The 26,095-nt window shown below is 39.1% G+C and overlaps 1 protein-coding gene across 1 annotated transcript in view; it reads right to left on the bottom strand.

Annotated features, from left to right (window-relative positions):
- Positions 1 to 26,095, bottom strand: part of TMEM132E (transmembrane protein 132E) — a 304,419-nt gene that overhangs the window by 22,652 nt on the left and 255,672 nt on the right. The window contains exons 4-7 of the mRNA XM_072136232.1: positions 21,666 to 21,806; positions 13,987 to 14,179; positions 13,172 to 13,315; positions 1,183 to 1,388 (exon numbers count right to left, since the gene is read on the bottom strand). Of these exons, the coding sequence (XP_071992333.1) occupies positions 1,183 to 1,388; positions 13,172 to 13,315; positions 13,987 to 14,179; positions 21,666 to 21,806 (684 nt within the window). The remainder of the gene's footprint in view (positions 1 to 1,182; positions 1,389 to 13,171; positions 13,316 to 13,986; positions 14,180 to 21,665; positions 21,807 to 26,095) is intronic.

Here is a 26,095-nt window from a genome sequence, read left to right as displayed (position 1 = left end):
CTCCTTTCTAAATCTCCAGGCTTGACATTCATTGATTTGCCAGGACCTCCGTAGTGACACTCTTTATAGTTGCTCCCTAACTTATAAATAGTTGAGGGCCTCGAAGTGACAAAGAGTGCATGTTTTCACATATAGGTACAATATCATGTGTATTCCATATTTTAAAACATTCAGATTTCTAGCCGGCTATATGGGTTCTCTGATGTAATAAGGACTCAGGAAATACACATTTTCAAACATTTCTATGTTTTTTTTTTATTAAAACATTTGCCCTGACATTGGATATTATGATATTTGTAGAGGCTGTTGCAACTTGTCTACTATCCATATTTCAGATTTTGTAATTTCATTGTTGTTAAGCTCTCTGTACATCGATTTGGAGCTACAAATGCAATTCAATAAAAAGTCATTTAGGAATATAGTTATTTTCTCTCACTGCTTGGCTAGTATTAGCTACGAAGCTGTGCATATATATTGTACGTGCTTACCTGCGGCCTGGTAGCATTGGAATTCTTCAGCCTTTTATTTGTCTTAGTTTGCAGTCAGAGGGGATCATTTCTTTTTAGTCAGGGCATTTGCGAGGTTTTTTTTTGGTTTTTCTGTGTATTGGACTTGTTTTAATTGTCTTCGAGAGTGACATATCGGTATGTTGTTATATATGTCTGTTGTTTTTTTTCTACTTCAATTTATGTCAAAATTGAAAAATTTTATACGTCCGCATCTGGATTTTAAAGATCTATCAGGCGCAAGACCTAAGTAACTTTTGTGAAAATATGTAAAAAATAAGTACATTTTGATGCAAATGTGTACATGCACCAAAAAGTCACAAATATAAAAGAAAAAAAAGAAAAGCCTAAGATTAATGGCCCCCAGAGAGGTCAATGGTTAAATGTAGTTTTGGAACTCAGTCATTTCTAATGGTAAACTGAGATGTTCATAGGTCAAACGGCTTGTACTAGCTACATAGCTGTGTTTATACAATGTTTATATATACTGTGTATGCTTACCTGTGGTATGGTAGTATTGGAATCCTCCAGACTTTTATTTGGAGTCAGAGCGTACAATGGATAAAGGGAGTTTTGGAACCTATACAGTCATTAATAATGGAGCACTGAGATGTTCTTAGGTAGAAACTGCTTGCTACATAGCTGTACAATATTTAGATATATTGTATGTGCTTACCTGTGGTCTGGTAGTATTGGAATCCTCCAGCCTTTTATTTGGCTTAGCTTGGAGTCTGAGAGCTCAATGGATAGAGGGAGTTTTGGAACCCATACAGTCATTTCTAATGGTGCACTGAGGTGTTCATAGGTAAACACTGCTTGTGCATTCATAGATCCCCTTGTCTCCTTCCCACTAACAAACACATAATCACAGCTACTTGAAACCTGTAAAGAGAGAGAGAGAGAGAGAGAGAGAGAGAGAGAGAGTAAGAATTAAAAGAGGTACAAAAGAAGGATGATATTTTACTAAACTCAGTACCCCTGAACAAATATTTAGCATTGAGCTATAGATCCCAAGATATTTGATCAGTCAAGTCCAACACAGCACCACTGTCAATCAGCTGTTCATAGCTGGCTCCATCATCAGAAATGGCACAGGGAGCTGGAAGCATAGCTCTATTCTCTGAGCAGAGGCAAAGCCAGATTATTGCAGGCCCCATTCACTTGAATTCTAAAAGATGATGCCAGGTAGGTGTTGACAAGATCAGACTAATTTGGTTTTCTAGCATAAAGATTGTAACTTATCAACACTTGTCCTTGCCAAGCTAAGATAATTACCGTATGTGATTTCTTTTACATCTGTTTGGATGGCGTCACCTCTGTGCGTCTTCTAATTTACTGCAAGTAGATTTCTATACATAGTGGGGCAGATTTATCAAGATGTCTAAAAGTCAGAATATTCTTAGTTACCCATCACAGCTCCCCTTTAAAATATTCATGAGCGCCGGTAAAATGAAAGCTGAGCTGTAATTGCCATGGGCAACTAAGAATATTCAGCTTGATAAATCTTTCCCAGTGACTTTCATCCACCTGCCCCCGAATAATGGGTTTACATGGTTAGCTAAATAGTCATATATTTTTCCAAGTTTACTAATGTCAATTATTGATGCAACAAATGTCTACAAATCATAATTAAAACAAAAATAATGAAGATAATATGAAAATCTATGGCTGAATATGGGATTTCTATTTGGACAGTTCTCAGTGTTTAAAAAGGATAAATCTCTTTCAATGACAAAAAAAAAATGTTGGTAATGAACATCAAAGACCAATGCTGCCATATCATTCAGGAATCAGTCTTTGGTGGTGATCATCAGCTGATGTAAAAAGATAGAGGTACACGTGGTTTAAAAGCTTTGTAAATCCAAGTGAATGCTGGTGTACAACAAGAAAACAACTTGACCTTCAACAATCAACTGGAAAATTGAGTCTTTATTCATAGTAGTCAGCTATAATGACTAGTGAGAGAATAATAACTGGCTATTTCAAAAACAACCTTTTATCTAAACTAGAAACAAAAACATTTCATAAATCAGCCAGAGAGGATGTAACCGTATATAGTGACCATTCCTATTCTGAAAATATGGGGGGGACATGTATCACACGCCGGAGTCCCCACTGGATGTATCCGGATTCTGGCTGAGCTGTGTATATATCTATGCCAGGTCTACTTTGGCATTATACAACTAATTAGCAACCAATGCTAATTGCTGGTGGTTCGTTAACAATTGTGATTATGTCAGGGCTTCTACGTCAGTTTTCGGGCATAGCTGCCCTGATAAATGTCCTCCATAATATCTATCTGACAATGCTAAAACCAGTGGAGGTTGTGAAACAAATGTCTTCTTTTCTATGGGAAATATTTAGAATTACAGTATAAATACTATCTATTCATTATTGCTACTATAGCATTTTACTCTTTATGACAAGGGACCTTGATGAATTTTAAGTACATGTGCCTATATCATTTTGGTTACATGCTCATAGTGTGCAATAAAATGAAATGGAAAAATCTATACTTTGAATGAGGATTTCTTGTGGATTCATGTGGTGGTGTCAGTGAGGTATTGGTCGCAGTATTACATACATATAGGATATATATTTGGTCAGTCCGACTATGACTAAGCATCATAAAATCAGCAACATAAAAACCTTTCTCCTCTGGAACGTTTGTGGTAATGAAGGTGATTTTTATAAATGAATCACATTGAGGCTGTCATGGTTCATGCCCATTGCACAGTGATGTCTGTCAGAGAAATGTACTCACCAATAAATACAGTCATAACAAAATGTGAAAGGGAATTATGAAAAAGCTTTCATGATATTTCATTTCATCAAGTTCTTATGTAATATAAAAGGTTATAAATATACTAGAAGAATCCTTAAAATACTGACTTTCTTACTAGAAAATGAAGATCTTAAAAAGGCTGTTATGGTTGAGTTATAGCTCTGTAGACATAAAACTCACAGGCATTTAAAAGATTGAAAAAGAGCACACGGGATGTAACTTTCATAGAAATTCTGTTCTTTTAATGAATAAAATCAAAAATAGAAGACTCCAGCTATGCATATTGTACCAAAGGCATACTGAAGATACAGTATGGGGACAAAATATCAAAATATCCCCATAACCCTATCCGCTGGATGTCAGGACTATACAGTATGATTAAGGGTGTTTACTGGGCTACCCTGTACAATAATATAGATGTACCTACCTGCAGCCCTTACTCCCCAAATACACTCCCACTTCCAGTCTACACTGGATTTGATGAGGTTTCCCTGACATCTGCCCATGTGACTGCTGGAGCCAATGACATACCTTGCCATTTATATTTGCAGTATCATAATGGAAGATGGGAGAATAGGGACCACACTGCTGATACAGGGTGACCAGGTTAGGGGACTATACTTTTTAACAGGCACATTCTAATTTGTACAATAACATGTAGGTGGAGATGCCTAAAATGTATTCTTTTATGAAGCGATTTGTGTTAATCAATATTTGACAGCAATTTTTGGGGGTGTGAATTTATTTTAGTGTACTGTTTTTAAGATGAACAATTCACTACAGGGAAGATTTATCAAAACTGGTGTTTCTATATGCTGGAATGAGATTCACCCTTTAATGCATCACATAACTAAAGCTCAATGTGCCATAAACTCAAATATGCATCAAGTTAAACATAATATTTGGGATTCTGAAGTTTTAGGAATTTTACTTCATTCAACGAAGCCTTATATCCCCATCTTTACAGAAAAAAGAAATCAACAGCAAAAAAGTGCCCATTTTTATCAGAAAACTGATAAAGAATCTAAAATAAATTGGTTTTCCTGATTTTCTGTACATACAAATATGTGATGTATTATAATACCATAACTTGCAGGATGAATACTTTTACTAAGGCCTGTTTCAATGTCAAAAGTGCCTGCCAAAATATCCTAGAAAGTCTATCCAAAATATAATTTCAGTACCAGCAACAAATCCTCCCAGAAGTCAGCGAGAGAAGATTTTTATGTGTTATACATTGTAGCTAGTGGCCAACACTGTACCAGTCATAATTCACCATCTTTACCTCAATTAAAAGTTACACAATGCAAATTGGTCCTTGGCCATATCTCTATAATGGGATTTTAGCATTGCAAAAAATGTTAATTTCATTACAAACAAACAAATATAATAGTCTTTGATACTTTAAAGAGGACCGTCCCCTGTAAAAATGTCACTAGGAGCTGCTTACTAAAGTAAGCAGCTCCTAGTGCTACAGAAGATGCAGCAGCGTTACACTGCTAGCGTTATCGGAAACCTTCAAAAACGCCAGCAGACACTGCCACGATGTACATTAGAAATGTACATGAGGTGCTGCCTCTTCCCTCACGCTAGTAAGCAGCTCCTAGTGCCATTTATACAGGTGACAGGTCCTCTTTAAACATATTATATTACATGTGTACAGCATGTGTCATAAAGTCAGTTACCAAAAGTAATATTTTTATTTCCTTTCAAAATAACAGATGTCTGTGAAAAGACATGAAGAATGCACAAAGTTACTGTAAATGATCAAACTGGACTGCACAGCAAGGACAAAAGAACATACTTTGATTTATACCTAATGAACCATCCACCCTTCGTGAGAAAATGAGAAAACACATTTCAGGGTATCCCCATCTACTTTCAGTTCAGTACTCTACTTTATCCTAGGCTCAAACAGCTGATTGGTCGAGGAGATGGTTGTCGCCCTCTCTCCACATCTGTTACTAAATTTATCACATTTGGAATTGTCTATGAGAAAGAAGTTAAAATCTATAGCAGTTAGTCATTACTTTTCCACAGGTTGTTTTACAGAAGAAAAGCAGACTTGTTTACCAGACGAGCAGACAGCGCATCAAGGCTTACTATTATGTCCTGGTGCTGCAGGGGGTGTATGGAGAGGGCTCACAGGCTGAGCTCTCTCCATACACAGAGGATGTACGCTGTATGATACAGCTGACACCCACCTGTTACTGCTGCGTGCGGTGCTGGGGCCGATCACTGCTTCTAACATGTTTAGAGTCACGGTGAAAACCTGACCACGGCACCTTATACCACCATCTTGGGTGGCCAATCGACGCCCATCGTGATGTCAATGGAGGGTGGAGATCGGTTGCCATGACAGACTCATAGAGACTTGTAGGCATGCCATGTATAATGATCTCCAATAGTCCAATAGAGATCATAAGTAAAATTGCTATTTACTGAAGTAAGAACTTGTCTTGCACAGTAACTTGCACAGCCAGCAAGTTACTAGTGTACAAGGAGAGGGAGGGGTGAATAATAAGCAGCCAGGGAGCATCCATAATATAGAACGACGGAGCCATGAGGCGTTCAGGTGACGTCAGCCTGAGTGCCTCAGGCTCATTTACATATTTTTATATAGTCCTTTTTTCAGCAATACGGGAGCCCTGGGGTTAGCTTTACCTTTGCCATCACCCCCTAGAGGTAACAAGCATTTAATGAAGCATTTGGTTCATCCACCTGAAGCACTGCTGTTTATGCCTGTACCACTAGCCTTTCCTACCAATGTCCCATCATGTTTACTACAAAATAAATGTTGTAAATGTAATAAATAAGAATTAAATAAACGAGAGTTCCAGGCAGGAATAACAGTGGTCTGGGTACATCTAGTACCTAATTAGCCTACTGCTTAAGATAGCAATATCACAGAAATTACACACTGGACAGAAGATGTACTAAGATATGTTGGAAATCATAGTATAGATCTCTACAACATGCTACCAGCAAAAAAGAAATCTTGGTAGACTTTCTATGACTTCCTTTTTTTGTCCCCTGGATCTGATGGTAAACAGAATTTAAAACATAGAAATGATTATTAGAATAGTATTAGAAAAGGTCACTGACATTGGCCTCAAGACACTTTTTGAGCCACTTTTTTTTATAGTAAAGCAAAAAAGTTCCCCATGAGTTTCTGAAAAACTACAATGAAAATATAGGTTTTAAGCTTAATTCATTTAATACTTTTTAAGCAGATTTATTCATACTACCCAAATCTTCTTTAATTTAAATCCATATACGAATACGAAAGGGAGTATTCCGTGCTTATGATATGCTGTTTTAATGATTTTATCACGGTTTGAGTAAAGAAAATAAGTTTCCGACATGAAATGGTGCCTGTCTGTCCTTTTTTCCACCACTTATGCTGACTAGGCATTCTGCATGGTAATATCAAGTTTGTGTGAGGCTACCAATGCCAACACATTTTAAAGCATTAGCTTTTGGCAGTCTCGTTCTATGTGAGATTGTTAGAGCAGCTGTTGCCTTTCTGCTATTCAATAACAGTTGACCAGGACAAGGTTATCCATTGCCTGAATATATGCTTCATTTAACAATATGTGTACCTGAAATCACAAAACCCAACAATACGAAGGGGTTTACATTATAAGATTTCCCAGATGTGCCCTCTCAAGTGAGTTTCATAGAACTCAGAGATGGCATCAAAATGCCATGAAAAAAAGATGCATATTTTTGGCTCACAATCCATATTCTTGAATTATAAACCCCAAATTAAATTATCTTGCCTAACTAGCAAAAGCTGTGTATACATTATTCATCTTGGCTGTTTTCTGAAAGCCTTTTTATTATAATGGTTAACCTGTTCTGGAGGTCAATGCCATAAGTTAAAAAATGCCAAATGACAGATTTATATCTGTAGCCTGGTTGGCAGATCGATTTTTTTTATAAGATAACATATTTTGGAATCCATATGCCACACTTGCCCATGTCACTGAAAAGCGCAAGAAACAATACCATCCTAAAGTAACACCATAAGCAACGCAACGAGATAGGATGTATGACCAAACTATTCAAAATTACATGATAGAAGGCACTTGCTGTATATATATATATATATATATATGTCCTTTTGCCATTAACTATTTACCCCTGAGGAAGTCTGTGCATACATGTGTGGGGTAATTATGTTTCATTGATTCCTTTCATGCTGGGACTATGCAATACATGTATCATTTATTAGGTGTACTTTTGTTAATGTGATTAATTTGTTTAGTTTCCCAAGCCTAACTCACACTGTCTACCTGTGCATGCTGCACTTATCCTGTGGGAGCTGTAGGTTATTTGTATTGTGCACATGAGTGCCTTTTAAATGTTTTTAACTTCTATTGTGTAATTTTAAATAAAGTTTGGTCATACATTTTATCTTGTTGTGTTGCTTATTAAAAAGTGCATACAGTCATCATTTAATAGTATCTTCAACTATCTAAAATAGTAAATTGGTCAGTGTTAGATTTGTTCAAAGGTATGTAAATGAGTCAATGCTTTAATTCCTTCTGAAATGGAGATTTTGTAAGTAATTTAATTCCATTGCTTCATGTCATTTGGAAGATTTATGAGGTTTGAATGTTTTTTACTTTGAAATGATCCAATAACATATTGGGGTAATGGATCAAGCACTGGCGCATCGTGTACCAGTGCTTGATGTTAACCCTGCCCTGTAGGTTATACCGGATACACTTAAAAGGTGTGTCAATTTAGTATATCCAGTGCATAAACCCATGGCAGAATAATTACTGTATATGTAAGACCTCTTGAAGGAACTGTAGCAGACTATAGCTGATGCTGGGGCACAGAATATCTCCACCCAGGGCTGGCACGCTGCGCTCCTACTCATGACCCACTCCACGCCCCTCTTTACTTGGCTTAGAGATGGTGTAAGTGTGGTGAAAGTTGCAATTTCTGGCTGTACACTAGTAATCAATACTATTTCAAGGCTTGTTGGCCAGTACAAGCCTTGATAATTCCCCCTTTGTCTTTACAGGTGTATGCAGTCATATCAGAAGGCAGCATAAGGTAGTAATTGGATCTCACCAAATGCTGCACCTTGGTTAACATGAGCCTTGGGCACCCACCCACCACAGGGCAGGGGAGCCCACAAAACTCTGGATGCATGCATATCAGTGCATCCTTCAGAGAAGTAGAGATAGACATGCTGTCAGATTCCCTGTTAAAACTATTTAGGGGATTTAATTTATTGACAATATACAATATTATTGTCTTTACTATTCTGTATATACCCATACCATGGCATAAGCATTCCTAGCATTTATGATTATACAAAGCTAATGCTTTTTACGGTTTCTTTGTTATTTACACTTTGTATTCTTTTTATATAGACTTTAAAAAGGAAATACAATAAAAAGAAACATATTAAAATGAAAAAGGAAAATATTTTTTAGGGATATAGTGTAAAATTGTGAAAATGTGAATGAAGGCAATGTTAACCATAGCCAGAAGTCAACTAAGAAGCAATGTGCAGGTTTGAATACATTCTTTTATCCAGCAGATATTTGTACTCAGTACTTTCAATTGAAATGCGCACAGTGAGCTAAGCCTGATGCATTAGTTTGACCTTAAAGGAGACCTTGCTAATCTCAGTGATGAATTGACAGCTTAGTTAAACAAGTGGAAGCAAAGTATTTTAAGTTCAACCTCGTGATTTAACCCTGCGTATAGAGCAGTCATAGCTCAGCACTGGGAAAGTTCCAGGTATCCATGGATACCCATCATCATTAAGGACATGTTCTAATAGTACCCAAATGGAAGCAATTCCAGTGCAGAAGCAGGCAGGTACAAGCGTTTGCCTGAAGATGAGACACTTAGCTGATACTGTGCCAATTACAGATCACTGCAGCTAATCTGCTGTGTGACCTCATATCTATTAAAAATGACATAGACAAGAAACCATGGCTGGTCTTTTGAATTGATCATCATCATGCATTGTAATGAAGTCTGTAGACTACATTGCATTAACAGGTTGCTGCCATCCAATAAAATAGAAGCTCTGGCTTTATCTGTTCTGATAACAAGACAGAAATCAATGAGGCAGATTTACCTATGCTCTTCAAGTTTTAGTCATACTAAAGTCTAAAAGTCGTAATTCTGCTCAATGAAAGTGAATGGTCCATAAAAATTGTGCGAGCACAATTGTGAAATGTATTCATTAGAAAGAACATGTTGTTTTGTGCTTTACTTGAATCAAAAATGTATCAATCACCCACAACAAATGTTCCTAGCAAGAACACACCTTAAAGAGTACCTGACATTTAAATTAACCCACCCAAAACAAATATTTCATTAAAAACTATGACCCATATCCCTAAATGGTTCCTTTCCATGGTCCATCGCACTAAGTGACCCCTGAGTAGTAAGTTTTACATGCACTGCCACGCCGCCTTTTTTTCATTGACAGGTCTCAATGCTAGGACATTGGGAGGACATGCTACATTGGGCACTTCATGTCATGTGACTAGGGGGATTTTATCTAAGGTCCTGTTACATTTGAAACATCTACCCAATGTATGTATCTGATCACATAAAATCACAGAATGCCTCCATTGAGGCATGAGAAGGAATAGATGTCCATGAAAGAACACTGTGATTTCATGTGATCAGATACATACATGGGGTAAACATTACAAATGTAACTGGGTAAAGGACCTTTGAAGCCATCACCCTGGTCAGATGTCATTAAGTGCTGACTGCTAAGAAGAGGCATGGGTCATGGGGAGGAGTAAATGGGAGGGGCCACTTGAGTAAGACATACCCCATTGGATGCCAGGTAACATAAGATTAAGTTGATTTATGCGGATGTAAGGGAATCCAATTTCAGCTAAAAGAAGGGTGTCAGTTAGTTAATAGGGCTCTATGGGAACATGTCACTAGCAGTATTTGTAAAAATGATGAGACAGGTTCCCTTTAAGTTGGACATATTAAATGTTTGTAAGATGAGCCCGAGGATTATAGCATGCATAACAACCATGTAATAGACGCCTTTTGCCGTCTGAAGTCTGAGGAGATGAGGATCACTCAGTTGGTTTTTAACTGCAACATCCTTTTTTATGATGGAAGTAAGCCACAGAGCTATCTGGTGGTATTTTCTGACCCCCTGACCAAACTCAGGGCAAAAAAAATCTGAGTTTCTATGAGGATTGGGTGAGATTGCTGTTGGCCGACCAAGCATTTGGCCAACAACTATCTTATTTGTCTGGCTAGCTTTCAAGGGATTTTCCAGATTTCATGAATTTTTTTTTTATCCAGCTGATCTATTCTGTTTTCTTCTTTCTAAACTTTTTTAGGGCAAGGTCATTCATTGTGTAAAAAAGGTAATTCTGGGTGGAGCTGGGCACTGTAGCTAGGCAAAAACAGGTGTAACAGCAGGGTACAAAAGTTAATCTTAAAAAAAAAGATCTACAGGAAAGCTTATAAAGTTCTCACAGTGTTGGCTTTATTTTTTTAGGTCTGCATTCTGCATTAAAAGTGGATGGGTTTTAGTGCAATCAAGTAAGGCAGTGATTTTATCGTGGCACCTAATTGAATTAGTCTATCACAAGAATGTTTTTGTATAGCAAACAATAATTCTTATGCTGTGCTCTGTTATGAAATCATTGACCATAAGATATGCCACTATTGCTGAATTAAGAGTACTGCAACTTTCTTATATTACACTTTCAAAGTGAAATAACTTACAAATCATTATTAATGATGAACAGACCAGGTAACATTTGAGTTCAGCCAAACCCAAATGTTAAAAATCTGAACCGCCACTATAAATACCCGCTGCGTTGATCCACCCCAAAATGGGGGTGCCCTGCAAGTTCCACATGCACGGACACAGCAGTTTAAGTGTGACTTTGGCAGTGGCATTTCAAGACTTAACGCACCTCTTCTGGTAGCGATCACAGGCCTTAACGGCAGGGGAATTAAGCTGATCAATGTCTCGAACTTCTAAAGAAGTATGGGGTCAGGCCAGGGATCCAAACCGATTCACTTGGGCCATCATTCCCAAACATTAAATATTTCCGCAGCAGGAAGAGTTAACAAGCCCAGATGACCCTGATCACATGCATTTACAGGCAGAAGTGTAACTTTTACAAAAAAATTTCTTAACACCCCTGGACATTTTCGATTCACTTACAGTAAGCAATATGCTTATACACAGTCCAATTAATAATATTTATTATATTCTATTATCTATTGAGGGCTATGTATAGAAATTGGTTGGTTTTTGACATAGTTTATGAGAAATGATCAATGACAGTCATAGTAACTCTTATCTAGCTAACGGACCAGAAGAAATCTATGTAGGTCAGCAACCCAGAGATTAGAAAGACTTGACAGTGTGATTAGGACTGCAGAAAAGAAAATGTTGAGGCTCTGAAATTATAGTGTGTCCTTGGCCCGGCAGTGATGTGCTAACAGTCGTGAGAGCATAATTGGAAGGAAAGCTTCAGCATTTACTGTGCGGCCAGTGTAGCAAAAAGCACCCAAAAGAATGGAGATTTGAAATACACTGAAATATTTCTATGCTTAGAAACAGTCATCTAGTCATCTCTGTTAACACGGCTTAACCTGGAGAGCTGTCCATCACATATAGCAGTGGTGGCGAACCTATGGCACGGGTGCCAGAGGTGGCACTCAGAGCCCTTTCTATGGGCACCCAGGCCATCACCTGAGAGGACTCCAGGTAACTTCCTACAAACACAAACAGCCTAGGACTTGCTGTGCACAGAGCTATTTTAAAGTGACAGGACTACAGATCTGCATTAGCATTGTAGCTCCTGCTCCGGCCCTGACAATTCTTCCTGTTTATGTATCCTGGAAGGAAGCTACAATGATCATCCAAATTTCTTCTAGCTTCTGCTTAATTGGTGTCCTCAGGGTGCTGATATGAATGAAAGCTGTGACAGAGAAGGGCGTATAAATCACAAATTAAATTTCTGCGTTCGCACTTTGTGATAAATAAGTGGGTCTTGGTTATTGTTTGGGCACTCGGTCTCTAAAAGGTTCGCCATCACTGACATATAGGCTTCTCCCCATGACTAAGTGACAGTCCATACAGAGATAGCTCTGCTCCAATGACTAGATGACAATTCCATGCAGAGATGGCTGCAAATCACTCATATGCCACCCCACCCTCCTCCCCACCCAATGACTAAATGACTGTCCATACAGAGATAGCTAGCACTCATTGATAAGATTTTTTGGGCTAGGGAGGGGATACTTGCTGTTTTTTTTTTGGGGGGGGGGGATGCAGGATTCTTATTTAATTTTTTTGTCTGACTTTTCAATTTAAGCAAAATGTTAGGCTTGAAAGCTGAAAGAAAAAATACATTTTTTTTACATTTTAGTAGGGGAATCGAGTTTATGTAGAAACTACAATCTGTATAATTTAGAAACAATGACATGGGCATTATAGTTTTTTGTTATCTTTGTGATGCTAGTTTAATGACCCTGTCACTCACACAGGGACAGAGCTCACCACGAGAATTGCTTGCTTAGGTGAACTGAAATATCCCTTTAATTTGTTAAGCATCTAAGCAGCAATGCATCAACAAAAGTTGTGTTGGTATTTTTTATTTGTTATAGGCCCTGTGAAACAATTTTGCCAGACTGGATTGTGCAGAAGAAACACCACTGTTTTATGGATGTTGAGCCATCACATGAATGAATCCTAGGGAATTTCCTGCAACATCTGGTTTGTTATATGGGACCAATTTTTGGATCCGATTAAAAAGACAAAATATCAGAAACTGTAGCTTCCAACAAGATACAAGTCATGGACACTAAAATCAATATTTGCTTCACGTTTAGCCATCATTACCTTGATGATGTCCTCATTCCTTGATTTACATTCTGTAAAAGAGGTAATGTCAGTGATAAGTCCTGATACTTCAATAGCTAGAACTTTTACTGGGATAGCCACTGTCCGGCCAGTAAGTATAGCTGTGTTAATTATCTCCGTGTCCTGAAAACATAAAATAGACAGCTGTAAAAATGTGGAAATCCATGCACAAATGTATAAAATAACAAGAAAATATATTGAAAATGAATAAACTGAAATATGTCTAGGAAGTGATTAACATTGCTAGGTCAGGCATTTTATGACATGATAGCACATATAGCTGGAACAATTTTAAAGTAAGATGCTATAGGGTAAAACGAGGTACCATACATGTTTCAAATGCCTTCCATATGCTTTTAACTGTGTAGAGCAATGGAGGCAAACTTTTGGCAGTAGAACAGTGGTTGCGGACCTATGGCAGTAGAACAGTGGTGGCGGACCTATGGCAGTACAACAGTGGTGGCGAACCTATGGCAGTAGAACAGTGGTGGCGAACCTATGGCAGTAGAACACTGTTGGCGAACTCATGGTAGATATTTAAAACATGCTGAGTTCCCAGACAAGACTCAACAGAGTTGCATTTTCATTGTAGCGGCTGTTCCAGGTCATGTGATTCTCCTCCTTTCTACTGCATTGGTGTCCTCAGAGAGCGAAGACCATGTTGTGATAAATAAATGGGTTTTTATTGTAATTTGGGCACTCAGTCTTTGAAAGGTTCAACATCAATGGTCTACAAGGCATGTTTTAACAGACAAACACTCTTTAGAAAATAAAGTGTGAAAAATATATCTTACCATTGCCAGGGGAACTATAGCTCGTATATCCTTCTGGATCACTGTTAGCTCTGTCACTGCCTTCTCCATTTCAGATGGAGGCTTTTGACCTTGATAATCTAAATGCCACATAATACGCCTTTTTACAGACTGACTTGTGAAATTCTCCATCTCAAAGTCCAGCTGCATTATAGGGTTAATTATTTCCTCGGTTCTAAAGTTAAACAAATATAAAATTAAATACATTTTTTTAGGCCTTTCAGTAATAAGTTCTTTAAATTCTGACAGAAATCTACAGGAATCCTGAGAGACCTACCTTTATTACCCACCCAAAAGAAGGATAATCAAAGCTTTTAACCCCAGTTTTCTAGCATACAAGCATGAAATAGTCACAATTCCTGGGCCAGACAGCTGGATATATTTAAAGAGACACTAGTTATTTCAAGTGCAGCAAGAGTGAGATCATTTATATCAAGCGGTGGCGCACCATGCACAAGCGAGGGTTGAACCCCCTCAAAGTGCTCTTCCGCATAAACCCGCATAAAAACTTCACACCACTTAGCTCAGTATACCTCCCCATTACGTCTTTTGATGTTCCATAATAGCAGAGTGGGCCTGAAACATCTGCTTTAAACAAAAATGAGAAACAGATAATAAAAGATTATCCACTTTCACATTGTACTCATATGATGAAGGGGCAAAAAATGGCATGGTCGTACAGGGCTTAAACAGGTTCGCAATGAAGTGAAGAAGTTCAGTTAATGATAATGGAGTAAATTACTGATTCACATGTGCCCGAACTTGGTTGTAATATGTACAAAATTACAGTCATACTATAGATGCCTTGCACCATGTTTAGGAGTTGTCTCATCTGAGGTATTTATGACATATATGGTCACCTTTATCAAAAACAGTGCAAACTGCACTGTGTGCGGTTTGCCTGTGGAGTGTGCAGAGTGCAGTATATTAATTAATTAGGTGCTGTACTATTTGGGAAGTATGCACCAACTTTTTTTTGTGCACCTTTAACATAGAACGTGCAACATAGAGCATCTGACTATGACCCGGAATGCCACTTTAAATGCAGAATTTTGTGGCATATTGGGCATAGTGCATAGTGCAGCATGTGCATTTATAAATACATGAGCAAGCACTTTAATGAATGTGGGCCATAGTATAAATTGGATATATCATGCGCAACGCATGTCACATTGGTCCCTGTCCCCATAGGGCTCACAATCTAAACAACAGTATGTTTTTGGAGTGTGGAAAGAAACCCACGCAAACACGGAGAGAACATACAAACTCTTTGCAGATGTTGACCTGGGTGGGATTCGAACCCAGGACCCTAGCGCTGCAAGGCAGAAGTGATACCTACTCAGCCACCGTGCCGCCCTATATGAGCCATTGGACAAACTACAATCTCTCCATACAAGTCCAATGGCCACTGTAAATGGCTTGTTACAGAGGGTAGTGGATTGATATGTATCAAAGTATTGCAGAATTGTGCCATAGACCATGATAGAACTGTGACCAGGGTAAGTTTTTAGTTAGTTAGGCAAGGAGACTATCATGTCATACTTTCACATAGTCAGTGTAATGGGAAGGTCCCACCAAACAATTATATCTCAGATTCCTGGGCCCCTTGCCTATACTGGTGCACAAGAAGGAGCCAATGTACAAATCTAAATCAAAGCCCAATATTTACTTCCAATGGCTCATACACTTGAACATTGAATGGATTCATATTGTTGAGATCCAATTTTATGAATGGTTTTTCACACAATCATGTAGTACATATGCATAAGGCTTTGGGTTTTGTTTTACAATAATAATTCCCTGACCTTTATTCTTTCAAATGGAATTTCCTGAAACTGAGAACTCAGGGTCAGGGAAACGTTTCTACAATTTATTCCACCTAACAGGTGAGAGTTTCAGGCAGAATGCCTGCTGAGGAGGAATTACATGAAACTGTGTCTATTGTACAATATTACAGCATGACAGTTATAGAGGTATCAGCCAGTCGTGATCCCAGCACAGCCTCTTCGATCAACACACAATATCCATATGGCTATCACAACAGTTCCATATTAATATTAAAGGTAACTTACAACTAAGATTTCCATGGAGTGCAAAAATCTCATTGCTCCACATAAAACCCAGAAAGAGGAAATGTTTGGTAGTGAGTTTCGAAAAGATAACATTGTACAATATCTTTAGGAATAATCTACTGCTTAGAGATTGTTAGATCAATTTTAATCAACAGCTACTGTATAATAAATATTAATCATAAGGATAGTACAACCATGAAAGTAGCTAGGGAAGGGCTAGTGGACAACGGTAAGATTTTAGTCTGTCTTTAAATACAATGCTAGGGTGGCAAACAATCAATTCCACACAATGCTCTCAATAATATAATAATAACTATGTAGTTTTGTTGTGGTCACATTATAGGGTGTTTTTCTAGATATATATGACTTTGCATGTAGGTGGAAATATGATCTATAAAGGAGTAGAATTAATTTTAATCAACTGTAATAGGCTAAACTTTGGCCTGATGGCCTTGCTCCACTGTGAATTGTCCTACATCTAAACTGTAATGGTATTCTGTGCTCCTATCCACTCACTTTAAGTTGGAGCAGTTGGAAGCAGTTGGAATAATTAAATACTTAACATAATTAAATTTAATATATTTTTCTCACATTCTTTTAAAGCCTAATTTTCTCATTGAAGGAAAAAACACAGACATACCAAGGGTACAAGGGTAGCCTAAAAAGAGAGGTTGACAGGAGAAATCAAAAACTGTGTATTAGTGCATAGGGAAAATTGCTCACTACATACTTTGCAGGGGAATTCTTTGGCATCTTTGTCAGGAAAGTCTCTGTTGTTGGTTCTAGACTTCCATCTATGTATCACAACTGCCATAATTGTAACAGTTATTTAGTCTTTATTAATTTTCATTATTTGCTGGTACTTATGTACAGCCCCGGTGTTCTCCACTGCTTTACTGAGCATTCCTATAAGTCCTACTTCTCCTCAATGGATCTCACTATCCAATTTCCACAAATTGGGCATAAAGTAGTAATAAAGAATTAGGAATCGGTTTGTTTCACTAGGGTTTGAGGAAACATAAAGCTAAGCTAACTTAGAGAGAAACTAGAAAAACACAAAATGCATTGAAAAACACTGAGAACACGCAAACTCCTTGAAGACATTGACCTTGGTTGGTATTGATAACGCAACTCAAATGCTTGCCGTAAGGCAACTGTTCTATTGAGTAAGTTGCTAAATTTTAACTCACTAGCCTAAGAAAAAGAACATAAAAGTATATGTTACAGAAATATAAGGTGTAATGTCTGCAAGGAAGAAAGTTGACCTTTCATTATGGCAGCAATTAATTCTAGACGGTTCTCTATCCCCTTAAGCAGATATGTTATTCATAGCTGTAAACCTGGTGCAGAGATTTCTTCTGGTTCTTTTTGGAATGACATTGCAGATTTTCATAGATACAGTGTGGCATGTGTATATATTACATATTGCCATCTTCTGGAAACAAGCACAGTCTGCTAAAAACCCAGGCTCTTGTGTACCATTTCCAATGCAGATTGAAATCGGCCTTCAAAAGGTTAGAGACAGACGATGAATTTAAAGTGATCACAATCACCTTTTAGGAAAACAACTTGATGAAATATTAATGGAAAGAAGAGAGCTGCAAGAGACCACTTCCCTGCAGGGGGTTTACACTTCAATGCAATTATGATTTTCCTCTTAGACATGTACTTAAAATATGCTTTTAAATTTCTTAAAAAGATAGAACTCTTTTTCATAAGAACAGAAAGAACGGTCTACTTCTATGGTAGGCACAAAAACAGATGCAGGAATAGGACCTTCAGATTCTCATTACCATGTCAGCACACAGCATTAAAGAACAATATATATTTTATTCTAGTTCTTTTGGCTATACCGATAGTGACCCTCAAATGTATAGCATCTGACAAGGCTGAGCAGAGAGGAAGCTAAAAGATGGTGTTTGCCTGAGACGACCTTCAGTTTTAAATGTTAAGGTTGTACAGGATATTATAGTTAAAGGCAAATGCTGTGAAAATTGTTTCCCTTTAAGTGCTCATTAGTTATAGATGGTGTTGATCGTGCAGATAGAATCTAAAACTTGCGAGAAATGTTTGCTTCCACCAACTAACTTATTACAAAAGGAGGTGCCCATCCACCAAATGCTGCTTGTAGATGTGGGGGTGATGTATATACACTAGATATGCTTATCTCCTCAACCAATACTAGCCTATCCCATGATAAATAAGGAGATCTCTGCAGGAAATACTAAGAATGTGCCAATCAACTTTCCCTTTCATGAGCTTTCCTCTGTAGACACAAGGGAAGCTGTAGGTCAGCAGTCATAATGGGTACATTATAACCGCTACAACCAAGTGGACGGCACCGGCACTCCCCCAACCTACTGCTTATGTGTGGCTACCTGTCATTTTAAGTGGTTGTGATGTGTGTAAGGGGTTCTTGAAATATAAAGTGGTTCAGAAATGTCTGTGAATACTAATGATTCTCTATCTTTTGCCATTTTATGGACAGGACAAATAAAAGACATTTCTGAACCAGGAGTGGGTCTTACATTAAGACAGCATCAAGAAAGCAGCGGAGAACTTTTAGTAGATGTATTTTGGTAAGTTACCTAATATCCTTGAAAACTTGAAATATAGTGGCAAACTCTAATATTAACGGACTGTGTGTTCATACCAAAAACTATAACATCATTGGCAGGAATATTACTATTGTGCTCTATTATAAGAGCATAAAAATCAATGAACAGAATCTCCTTATAGAAGAAAAAACAAGCACCCCACAGTGCCTATAAGATCCCATTAATACAGCAAGTTCCATGGGGCCTCCATTAGTGTTCATTTGGATGAACAAAACATTTTTTTCATCTGCCATATTTAAGGAAATCAATTTATTTACCTACCAGAACTAAATGCTATGTTGTGTAAGACAATAAGACTAAGACACACAAATATGTGTAATATCCACACATGCCACCCATAATTTGCTTTTTATTGTCCAGCTTGTCCAGGTAGTTGAAGGGGGAGGTTGAGAGAAGGAGCTGGGCAGTGTAGCAGGGGGTTTTGTTAATGCGCACTCTGTTAACGCCCCCTCCAAAACACTTCATTCTTGCATTTTTCTAAAGAGAACTAGAGTGCAGTGATATAGTAATTAGTATGTGTTTAATGTGTGGCCATCGAGTATATAGCCAACTCATTCTGATTATACATACCATGGGTGTGCATAAGAAGCATATATACTGTATGTGTGTATATACGGTATATATGAGTGTACGTAAATATGTGTGCATGAGGACATAAATGTGTACAAGTATGTATACAAATGTCAGTGTATATTGGAGTCCCTAAATGTGAGTATACAAATATGTGCATATAAAGAAGGCCCTGTATTTTATGTAGTTTAAGGGTGTAGTCACACATTGCTGTTAAAACTGCATCACAATCAGTTCTGAGATGGTTTTAGGGACAGTGTCTTATTTTAACAGGTTTCACCGAAAAAAAATCTAATTCACCCATTTATAGATTTCAACTGTTAAATAAAAACAAAACAGCTCCTAAAACTGATGCAGTTTTAAATTGCACCTTGAGATGCATAGACAATGTTTTTTTTTCTTAAGTATGAAAAGTGTGTCTAGTTTTTGAGAGTTTTTTTTAAGGTTTTGGGCTAGCCTGATTTATCTTAACCCCTTAAAGACTAGTGGCATTTTCGACTTTGGGCGCTATCTTTTATTACAGGGTTAAACGCCAGGAATAACCATTGTTATATTTTGATAGACATTTTGGGACACAGGGATTGTTAAGATTTTTTACTATTTATAATATAACATATTATATATTATATATACAATAAATATAATAATATGATAACTGTTTATAACAGTAATATTTACTATTAATATATAAGGAAAAGGGGGTGATTTGAATTTTTAGGGCTTTTTAATTTATTTTTTTTTACTATTTTTCAGATAACCTAGGGTTACTAGGTTGTTTAATTAATCCTACCACATACTACCATACTACAGTATGGCAGTATATGGGTATTTTAGACCTCATGTATTACAATGTGCAAATCGCACATTGTAATACATTGTGTAAAAAAGAGCATAAGGAGCATTTGTATGACCCGAGGCTGCCATAGGAACAATTTGCTGGTCTCCGATGATGTCACTGGGAATGTCGATCTCAGCCAACATGGTGGCACCCACACATTGCTGGCTTTTTAATGCTGCATGAAGCTTAATATGCAGCAAACAATTACCGGCTATGAAAAGGGCTCAGCCCATGAGCCCTCTCTAATCACCAGCTGCCAATGCATGACATACTACTACGGTTAATGGTTGATAAATGAGGCATGTGCCTCTTGGTTTGGAGACTTTTGTTAAAGCAACCTCTTGCCTGTGCCTGCTCTGGACTGGAGTTAGTGCAGAGTTGTGCTCAGAAAAGAAAACAAAAAAAGTTTGATAAATGACCCTTATTAAAAGGGTTTTCCTACAAAAGAAAATTCTCAAATATCAATCCCCTAGTGATATTAATACAATAAAGATCATTTTAACCCCTTACTTTACAATTTTACTCAGATTTATTGCTGTTTTAGCTCCTATCACTCTCTAGGGTACTAGTGCAAAATTCTGTGGGCGGGGCCTCTCTAAGCAGACACATTATGATCCATCTAGTTTTGTGGGGTGACAATGTGGTTAGATTATCAGGGTACATGTGGATATACACTTTCATCTGGCTTCCGACATTGTACTAACATGCTGACACATAGAAGGAGAGATGAGACGGATGAGATATGCATCAGATGCCTATTACACAGAGGCATGACAGACAGAGGCTGACAGACTTTTACACTGTTACACTTTTAGCTCTGCTACATCCACAGATATGTGCCTGTCTCCCCCTTTCCCTCAGATCACTTATCTCCTTTTAGTTTGCAGCTTCTCTCTGCTGACGATGTGTTTGCTGGAAGAAAGTGAGAGAGTGCCTGTGTATCAGTGTGAGCTCTGTTCAGGTACTCCAGGGGGCATGGCTACAGGCTCAGAGGAGAAAGACACAGAAATCTCAGCTCCAAGCTGTCACACATGAATCCAAGATGGCAGCCGAACCCAAAAGTCGGAAGTTACAAGGTCGTGTCTTGGGGCAACTGAAATTGTGTACAGCAGGACTGATAGAGACAGGTTGGACTTAGATCTGTGAAATGCTGTTTTTTTGTTAATAACAGTGAATTAGAGAAAGTGTTAGTTTGTTATCCCGAGTACATATAAGAAACTTCTTATAGTTCTATTTCTATGTAGTAATCTTGGTTATTGTACATTATCTATGTAGTATCCTTGATTTCAGTTTTGTTTCTATGAAGTAACATTGGTTCCAGTTCTATTTCTGTGCAGCATTTCGGTTCTGGTAACATAGATATGTAGCAAGATTGGTTCCATGCTATATATATTTGGTGCTCTGTCTGTGTAGTAAGATTGATTTTGGTATTGTCCCCATGTAACCATTTTAGTTCCTGTATGTTATAGATTCTGTTTCTGTGTGTTTTGCAGTAAAATGACTTTTACAGGATCTGCAGAGATTTCCAGAAATAAATGCACGACACTTATTCTAATACTATACCTGTGAAGAAGCCCCTGAACCTTCGTCACATCTACTGTCGCAGTGGAATGTTTGCCACCTGTTAGAAGCTCTGAGTTAACAGCCCACTGAAGATCCCGAGATCTGGTACTCAGCAAGTTTATTCCTTTCTTAGCTTTGACTCTGTAGAGGAAATGAAATGAAACAGAACATTTATAAGGCAAGGTGTTGTTACTCATGACAGTCTATTGATTCCTTGACACTTCCATTCTTTGGTCTGTTTGCTCCTGATATCATTTTTATATTCATAGAATCTAAGAAAATAGGTTCTACTCCATTGATGTTCTGTGCAGGGGACCTTAGAGACATAGAGATGGTTTTGGAAAGTAAACTACTGAAGGATACTATTCTACTTGGAGAAAAGAAGCAGCGCAGTCGGCCACCTTACTACTCCTCTCCCCCTAAGGCAGGAACAGCTGTACCTAAAAAGTGGTATAAAAAAGCTCCTTGTGCCTTAGGGAAGTCGTGGCGCTGAAAGTATAAAATGCCTCACTAGAGATGGATATGTTTGATGTGTTGGTGTACATCGTAGGCTTTTTCTCCCTGGTGTTAATTTGACTTTACGTTGTAGACATCAATGCAGACAAAACAAGGAGGAGTAGAGATAAAAGACAGAAGAAACGGGTGAATTGGTTTTGTGCCTTGCAGCATCTCATCATTAATGGTCTCGGAAACGGTACCCTATTATATGTTCACTTCGGAAGAACAAAGTTTTAGAAGTGTCTGCTAGAGAAATAAAAATGATGAGTCAAAGACAAGTGACATAACACAAAGACACAGGTAGTGGGTAAAGCTGTGAAGAATAAAGATTAGGTTATTCTGAATAATAGGTAAAATAGGACAGAAAGCTTTTATTGTAAGTACATCTGAGTACAAGAAGATGCACTGTATGTGTGCTACAACTGATACATACATAAAGCTTCCTAGCCCATTAAACCAGCACAGCTCAAATATTAGATGTCCTGGCATGCTAACATGAGACGCTGCCGCTTCCTTACAGAGAAATTAATACAACACATACTCATCCTGCATGGTTGACTAATCATTCATCTCTTTCCAAATGAAGGGGCTAATTGAAAGGTACAAAGTAAAGCCCTCTCCTCCAATCAGAGATACTGACAGGGTGGGAGGTAGCTCTGCAGAATGGGGAGTCTGATTATTGAGAAGCCGGAATAACAGATTAGAGAGCAGCCCCTCCCGCTGCTGTGCGCCCTGATTACACAATTAGGATCTAAAGATAGTGACAGCCGGGGGAGCAGCTGACAGTAGCTACCTGCGCCGCTAATCACTGCAGCCTCCATAGCACATGCAGCCAGGGAGCACAATGCCCTGCAGAGGGCTCTCTTATCATTCACTACTGCAGACTGGAAAAAAGACTCACTATAAATTGTCTAGTGGTGCATAGGTGTAGTCTATGTCTATGTACTCCTGCTTCATAGAAGATGCCATTTGTTTATGCTCTACCACAGTAGAGCAATGGATCTCACATGCTACTAGAACTGTGAAGCTGCAAACACACATAATGGAGGTTTTACATGAATATTAAAAAAAATAAAAAATAATAAGGAACTTCATGGCAGTCTAGTCATTGTTATCTAAAGGGATGGTGTTCAGAAAATTAAGACCCTTGTGGTTCTAGAATGGATATGTTTATACAGTTGTTTCCACGTCTCCTGATGTACAGATATCTCTGTTGTGGATATACATTTTCTGTACAATCATATACATAGTCGATGAGTATTTACAGTCTGCTCCTTATTAAGAGAATCAGCTATATAATGGATGGGTATAGAAGCACCCCAATAGTGGAGACATATATATAATGAATACAAATGAATGTGTATACTGTATACAGTCAGCTCTGAGGGGATATAAAAATAAAGTCAACTCAATGGTAGTGTATTCAAATAGAGACTGCGGCTCATGGGAGGTATCACATGCAGGAAAGTGCAGGAGAGAGGAGATTATTAATTTTTTTTCTTAATGCATGCTTCTAAATTAATGCCTTGTGAGTGTTTTGATACCATCTCTGTCTGTTGTACTTTCCACCGCTGCCCACTGGCAGAATAGAGCTAGTGAACAACACACACTTTAGCTCCCAAGACAACACCAGAAGAAATACAAAGACACCAGTAAACTTGATCCTTTCTTATACATAATATGATTCTAAGACCGGCTAAAACCCTGATTCCAAAGCCACTTAAGACAATGGCCCATATTTACTTCTGTTTATTACATTTAAAACCTGAATAGAGATGGGGGGTTATTTATTGTGTGCCGTCGTATGATAGACTCGCTGCTGCTCTGGCATAGCCGAATACATCAAGAGGCTTCGGCGGGGTCCTACGCATTGTTTATCAGGGCCTGGCATAGAAATGAACACGGACGGCGACTTTTCATATATGAAATTTGTTCAGCATTGTTCATCTGCCCTTAGGATGGGCGAAAATCTCTCCCACCTGGGTTCAATCACTGGACTTCTACAACCATGGAAGAATCAGAACTCCTCAAATGGAAGATCATAGAGCAACAGTTTTAGCTCCATTGGATCCATCTGGACCTCCTGTTTATTTGAAGACTAAATATGACCCATATGCTATATTTCCACTGAGAGTTATGCTTATTTCTTTACCTGAGGTCTTCAGAGGAGAGTGGTATCTGCCTAGGAGTCACCATAACCTTATAAATCCCTTATGAAGTTACATCCCTCAAATTCTTTGAAGTAGGAAAATCTCTAGGAAGACATGGGTTCCAATAAGTCTGGTTTCGATGTCAAATTAGCCATTGAAGCTCTACTCACTGGGATTTTACAGCTTGTAATTAGATTGGGGAGGAGGATAGGTTTTATTCTAAGCAGAAAGCACATGGAAACATTGCATATGCCCCCTCCCTCCTCGCTATATCCACCACAGTTACTGTAGTCACTGACAGTCTTCTAAGTAACAGATGCCTGCAGATGGGTGACTGTGTCTCAGTTACTCCCCTTCTGTATGCCACACTTTCTCCCTGAGTTTATGTGTAATGGATTGAAGTCAATAATGGCTCAGATCTAGAGATGAGCGAGCACTAAAATGCTCGAGTGCTCGTTATTCGAGATGAACTTTTCCAGATGCTCGAGTGCTCGTCTCGAATAACGAGCCCCATTGAAGTCAATGGGAGACTCGAGCATTTTTCAAAGGGACCATGGTTCGGGAATAAAATGTGTTAATTAATTGAAAAAGAATGTCTTCTGATAAGTTAGCAGATGTATGCAAACATCTGCAATCTATTCTTCACTGTTCCGCGCGTATATTATCTCCCGACAAGTTAGCAGATGTGAAGAACAGTGAAGAATAGAATAAAAACAGTGACCACAGGATCATTTAAGTGAAAAACACAGTGAAGAATAGATTGCAGATGTTCGGCACATCTGCTTACTTGTCGGGAGATACGATGTCCCGGGATCCGCTGCTCTTCTTTCACTGAAGTCTCCCCGATCTCTCCGTGCTGCCCCATATCTCCGTGCTGCCCGATGTCTCCCTGCTGCCCCATGTCTCCGTGCTGCCCCATGTCTCCGTGCTGCCCCATGTCTCCGTGCTGCCGCCCCATGTCTCCGTTCTGCCGCCCCATGTCTCCGTTCTGCTGCTCCCCTATGTCTCCGTTCTGCTGCTCCCCTATGTCTCCGTTCTGCTGCTCCCTGATGTCTCCGTGCTGCCGCCCCATGTCTCCGTTCTGCTGCTCCCCTATGTCTCCGTTCTGCTGCTCCCCTATGTCTCCGTTCTGCTGCTCCCCTAAGTCTCCGTTCTGCTGCCGCCCCATGTCTCCGTGCTGCCGCCCCATGTCTCCGTTCTGCCGCCCCATGTCTCCGTTCTGCTGCTCCCCTATGTCTCCGTTCTGCTGCTGCCCCATGTCTCCGTGCTGCCGCCCCATGTCTCCGTGCTGCCGCCCCATGTCTCCGTTCTGCCGCCCCATGTCTCCGTTCTGCTGCTCCCCTATGTCTCCGTTCTGCTTCTCCCCTATGTCTCCGTTCTGCTGCCGCCCCATGTCTCCGTGCTGCCGCCCCATGTCTCCGTTCTGCTGCTCCCCTATGTCTCCGTTCTGCTGCTCCCCTATGTCTCCGTTCTGCTGCTCCCCTATGTCTCCGTTCTGCTGCTCCCCTATGTCTCCGTTCTGCTGCTCCCCTATGTCTCCGTTCTGCTGCTCCCCTATGTCTCCGTTCTGCTGCTCCCCTATGTCTCCGTTCTGCTGCCGCCCCATGTCTCCGTGCTGCCGCCCCATGTCTCCGTGCTGCCGCCCCATGTCTCCGTTCTGCTGCTCCCCTATTTCTCCGTTCTGCTGCTCCCCTATGTCTCCGTTCTGCTGCTCCCCTATGTCTCCGTTCTGCTGCCGCCCCATGTCTCCGTGCTGCCGCCCCATGTCTCCGTTCTGCTGCT

Source organism: Engystomops pustulosus, chromosome 2, assembly GCF_040894005.1.
Source record: "Engystomops pustulosus chromosome 2, aEngPut4.maternal, whole genome shotgun sequence".
Taxonomy (NCBI): domain Eukaryota; kingdom Metazoa; phylum Chordata; class Amphibia; order Anura; family Leptodactylidae; genus Engystomops; species Engystomops pustulosus.
Note: the sequence above shows the minus strand (reverse complement) of the source record. Positions and strands in the feature narration are given on the sequence as shown.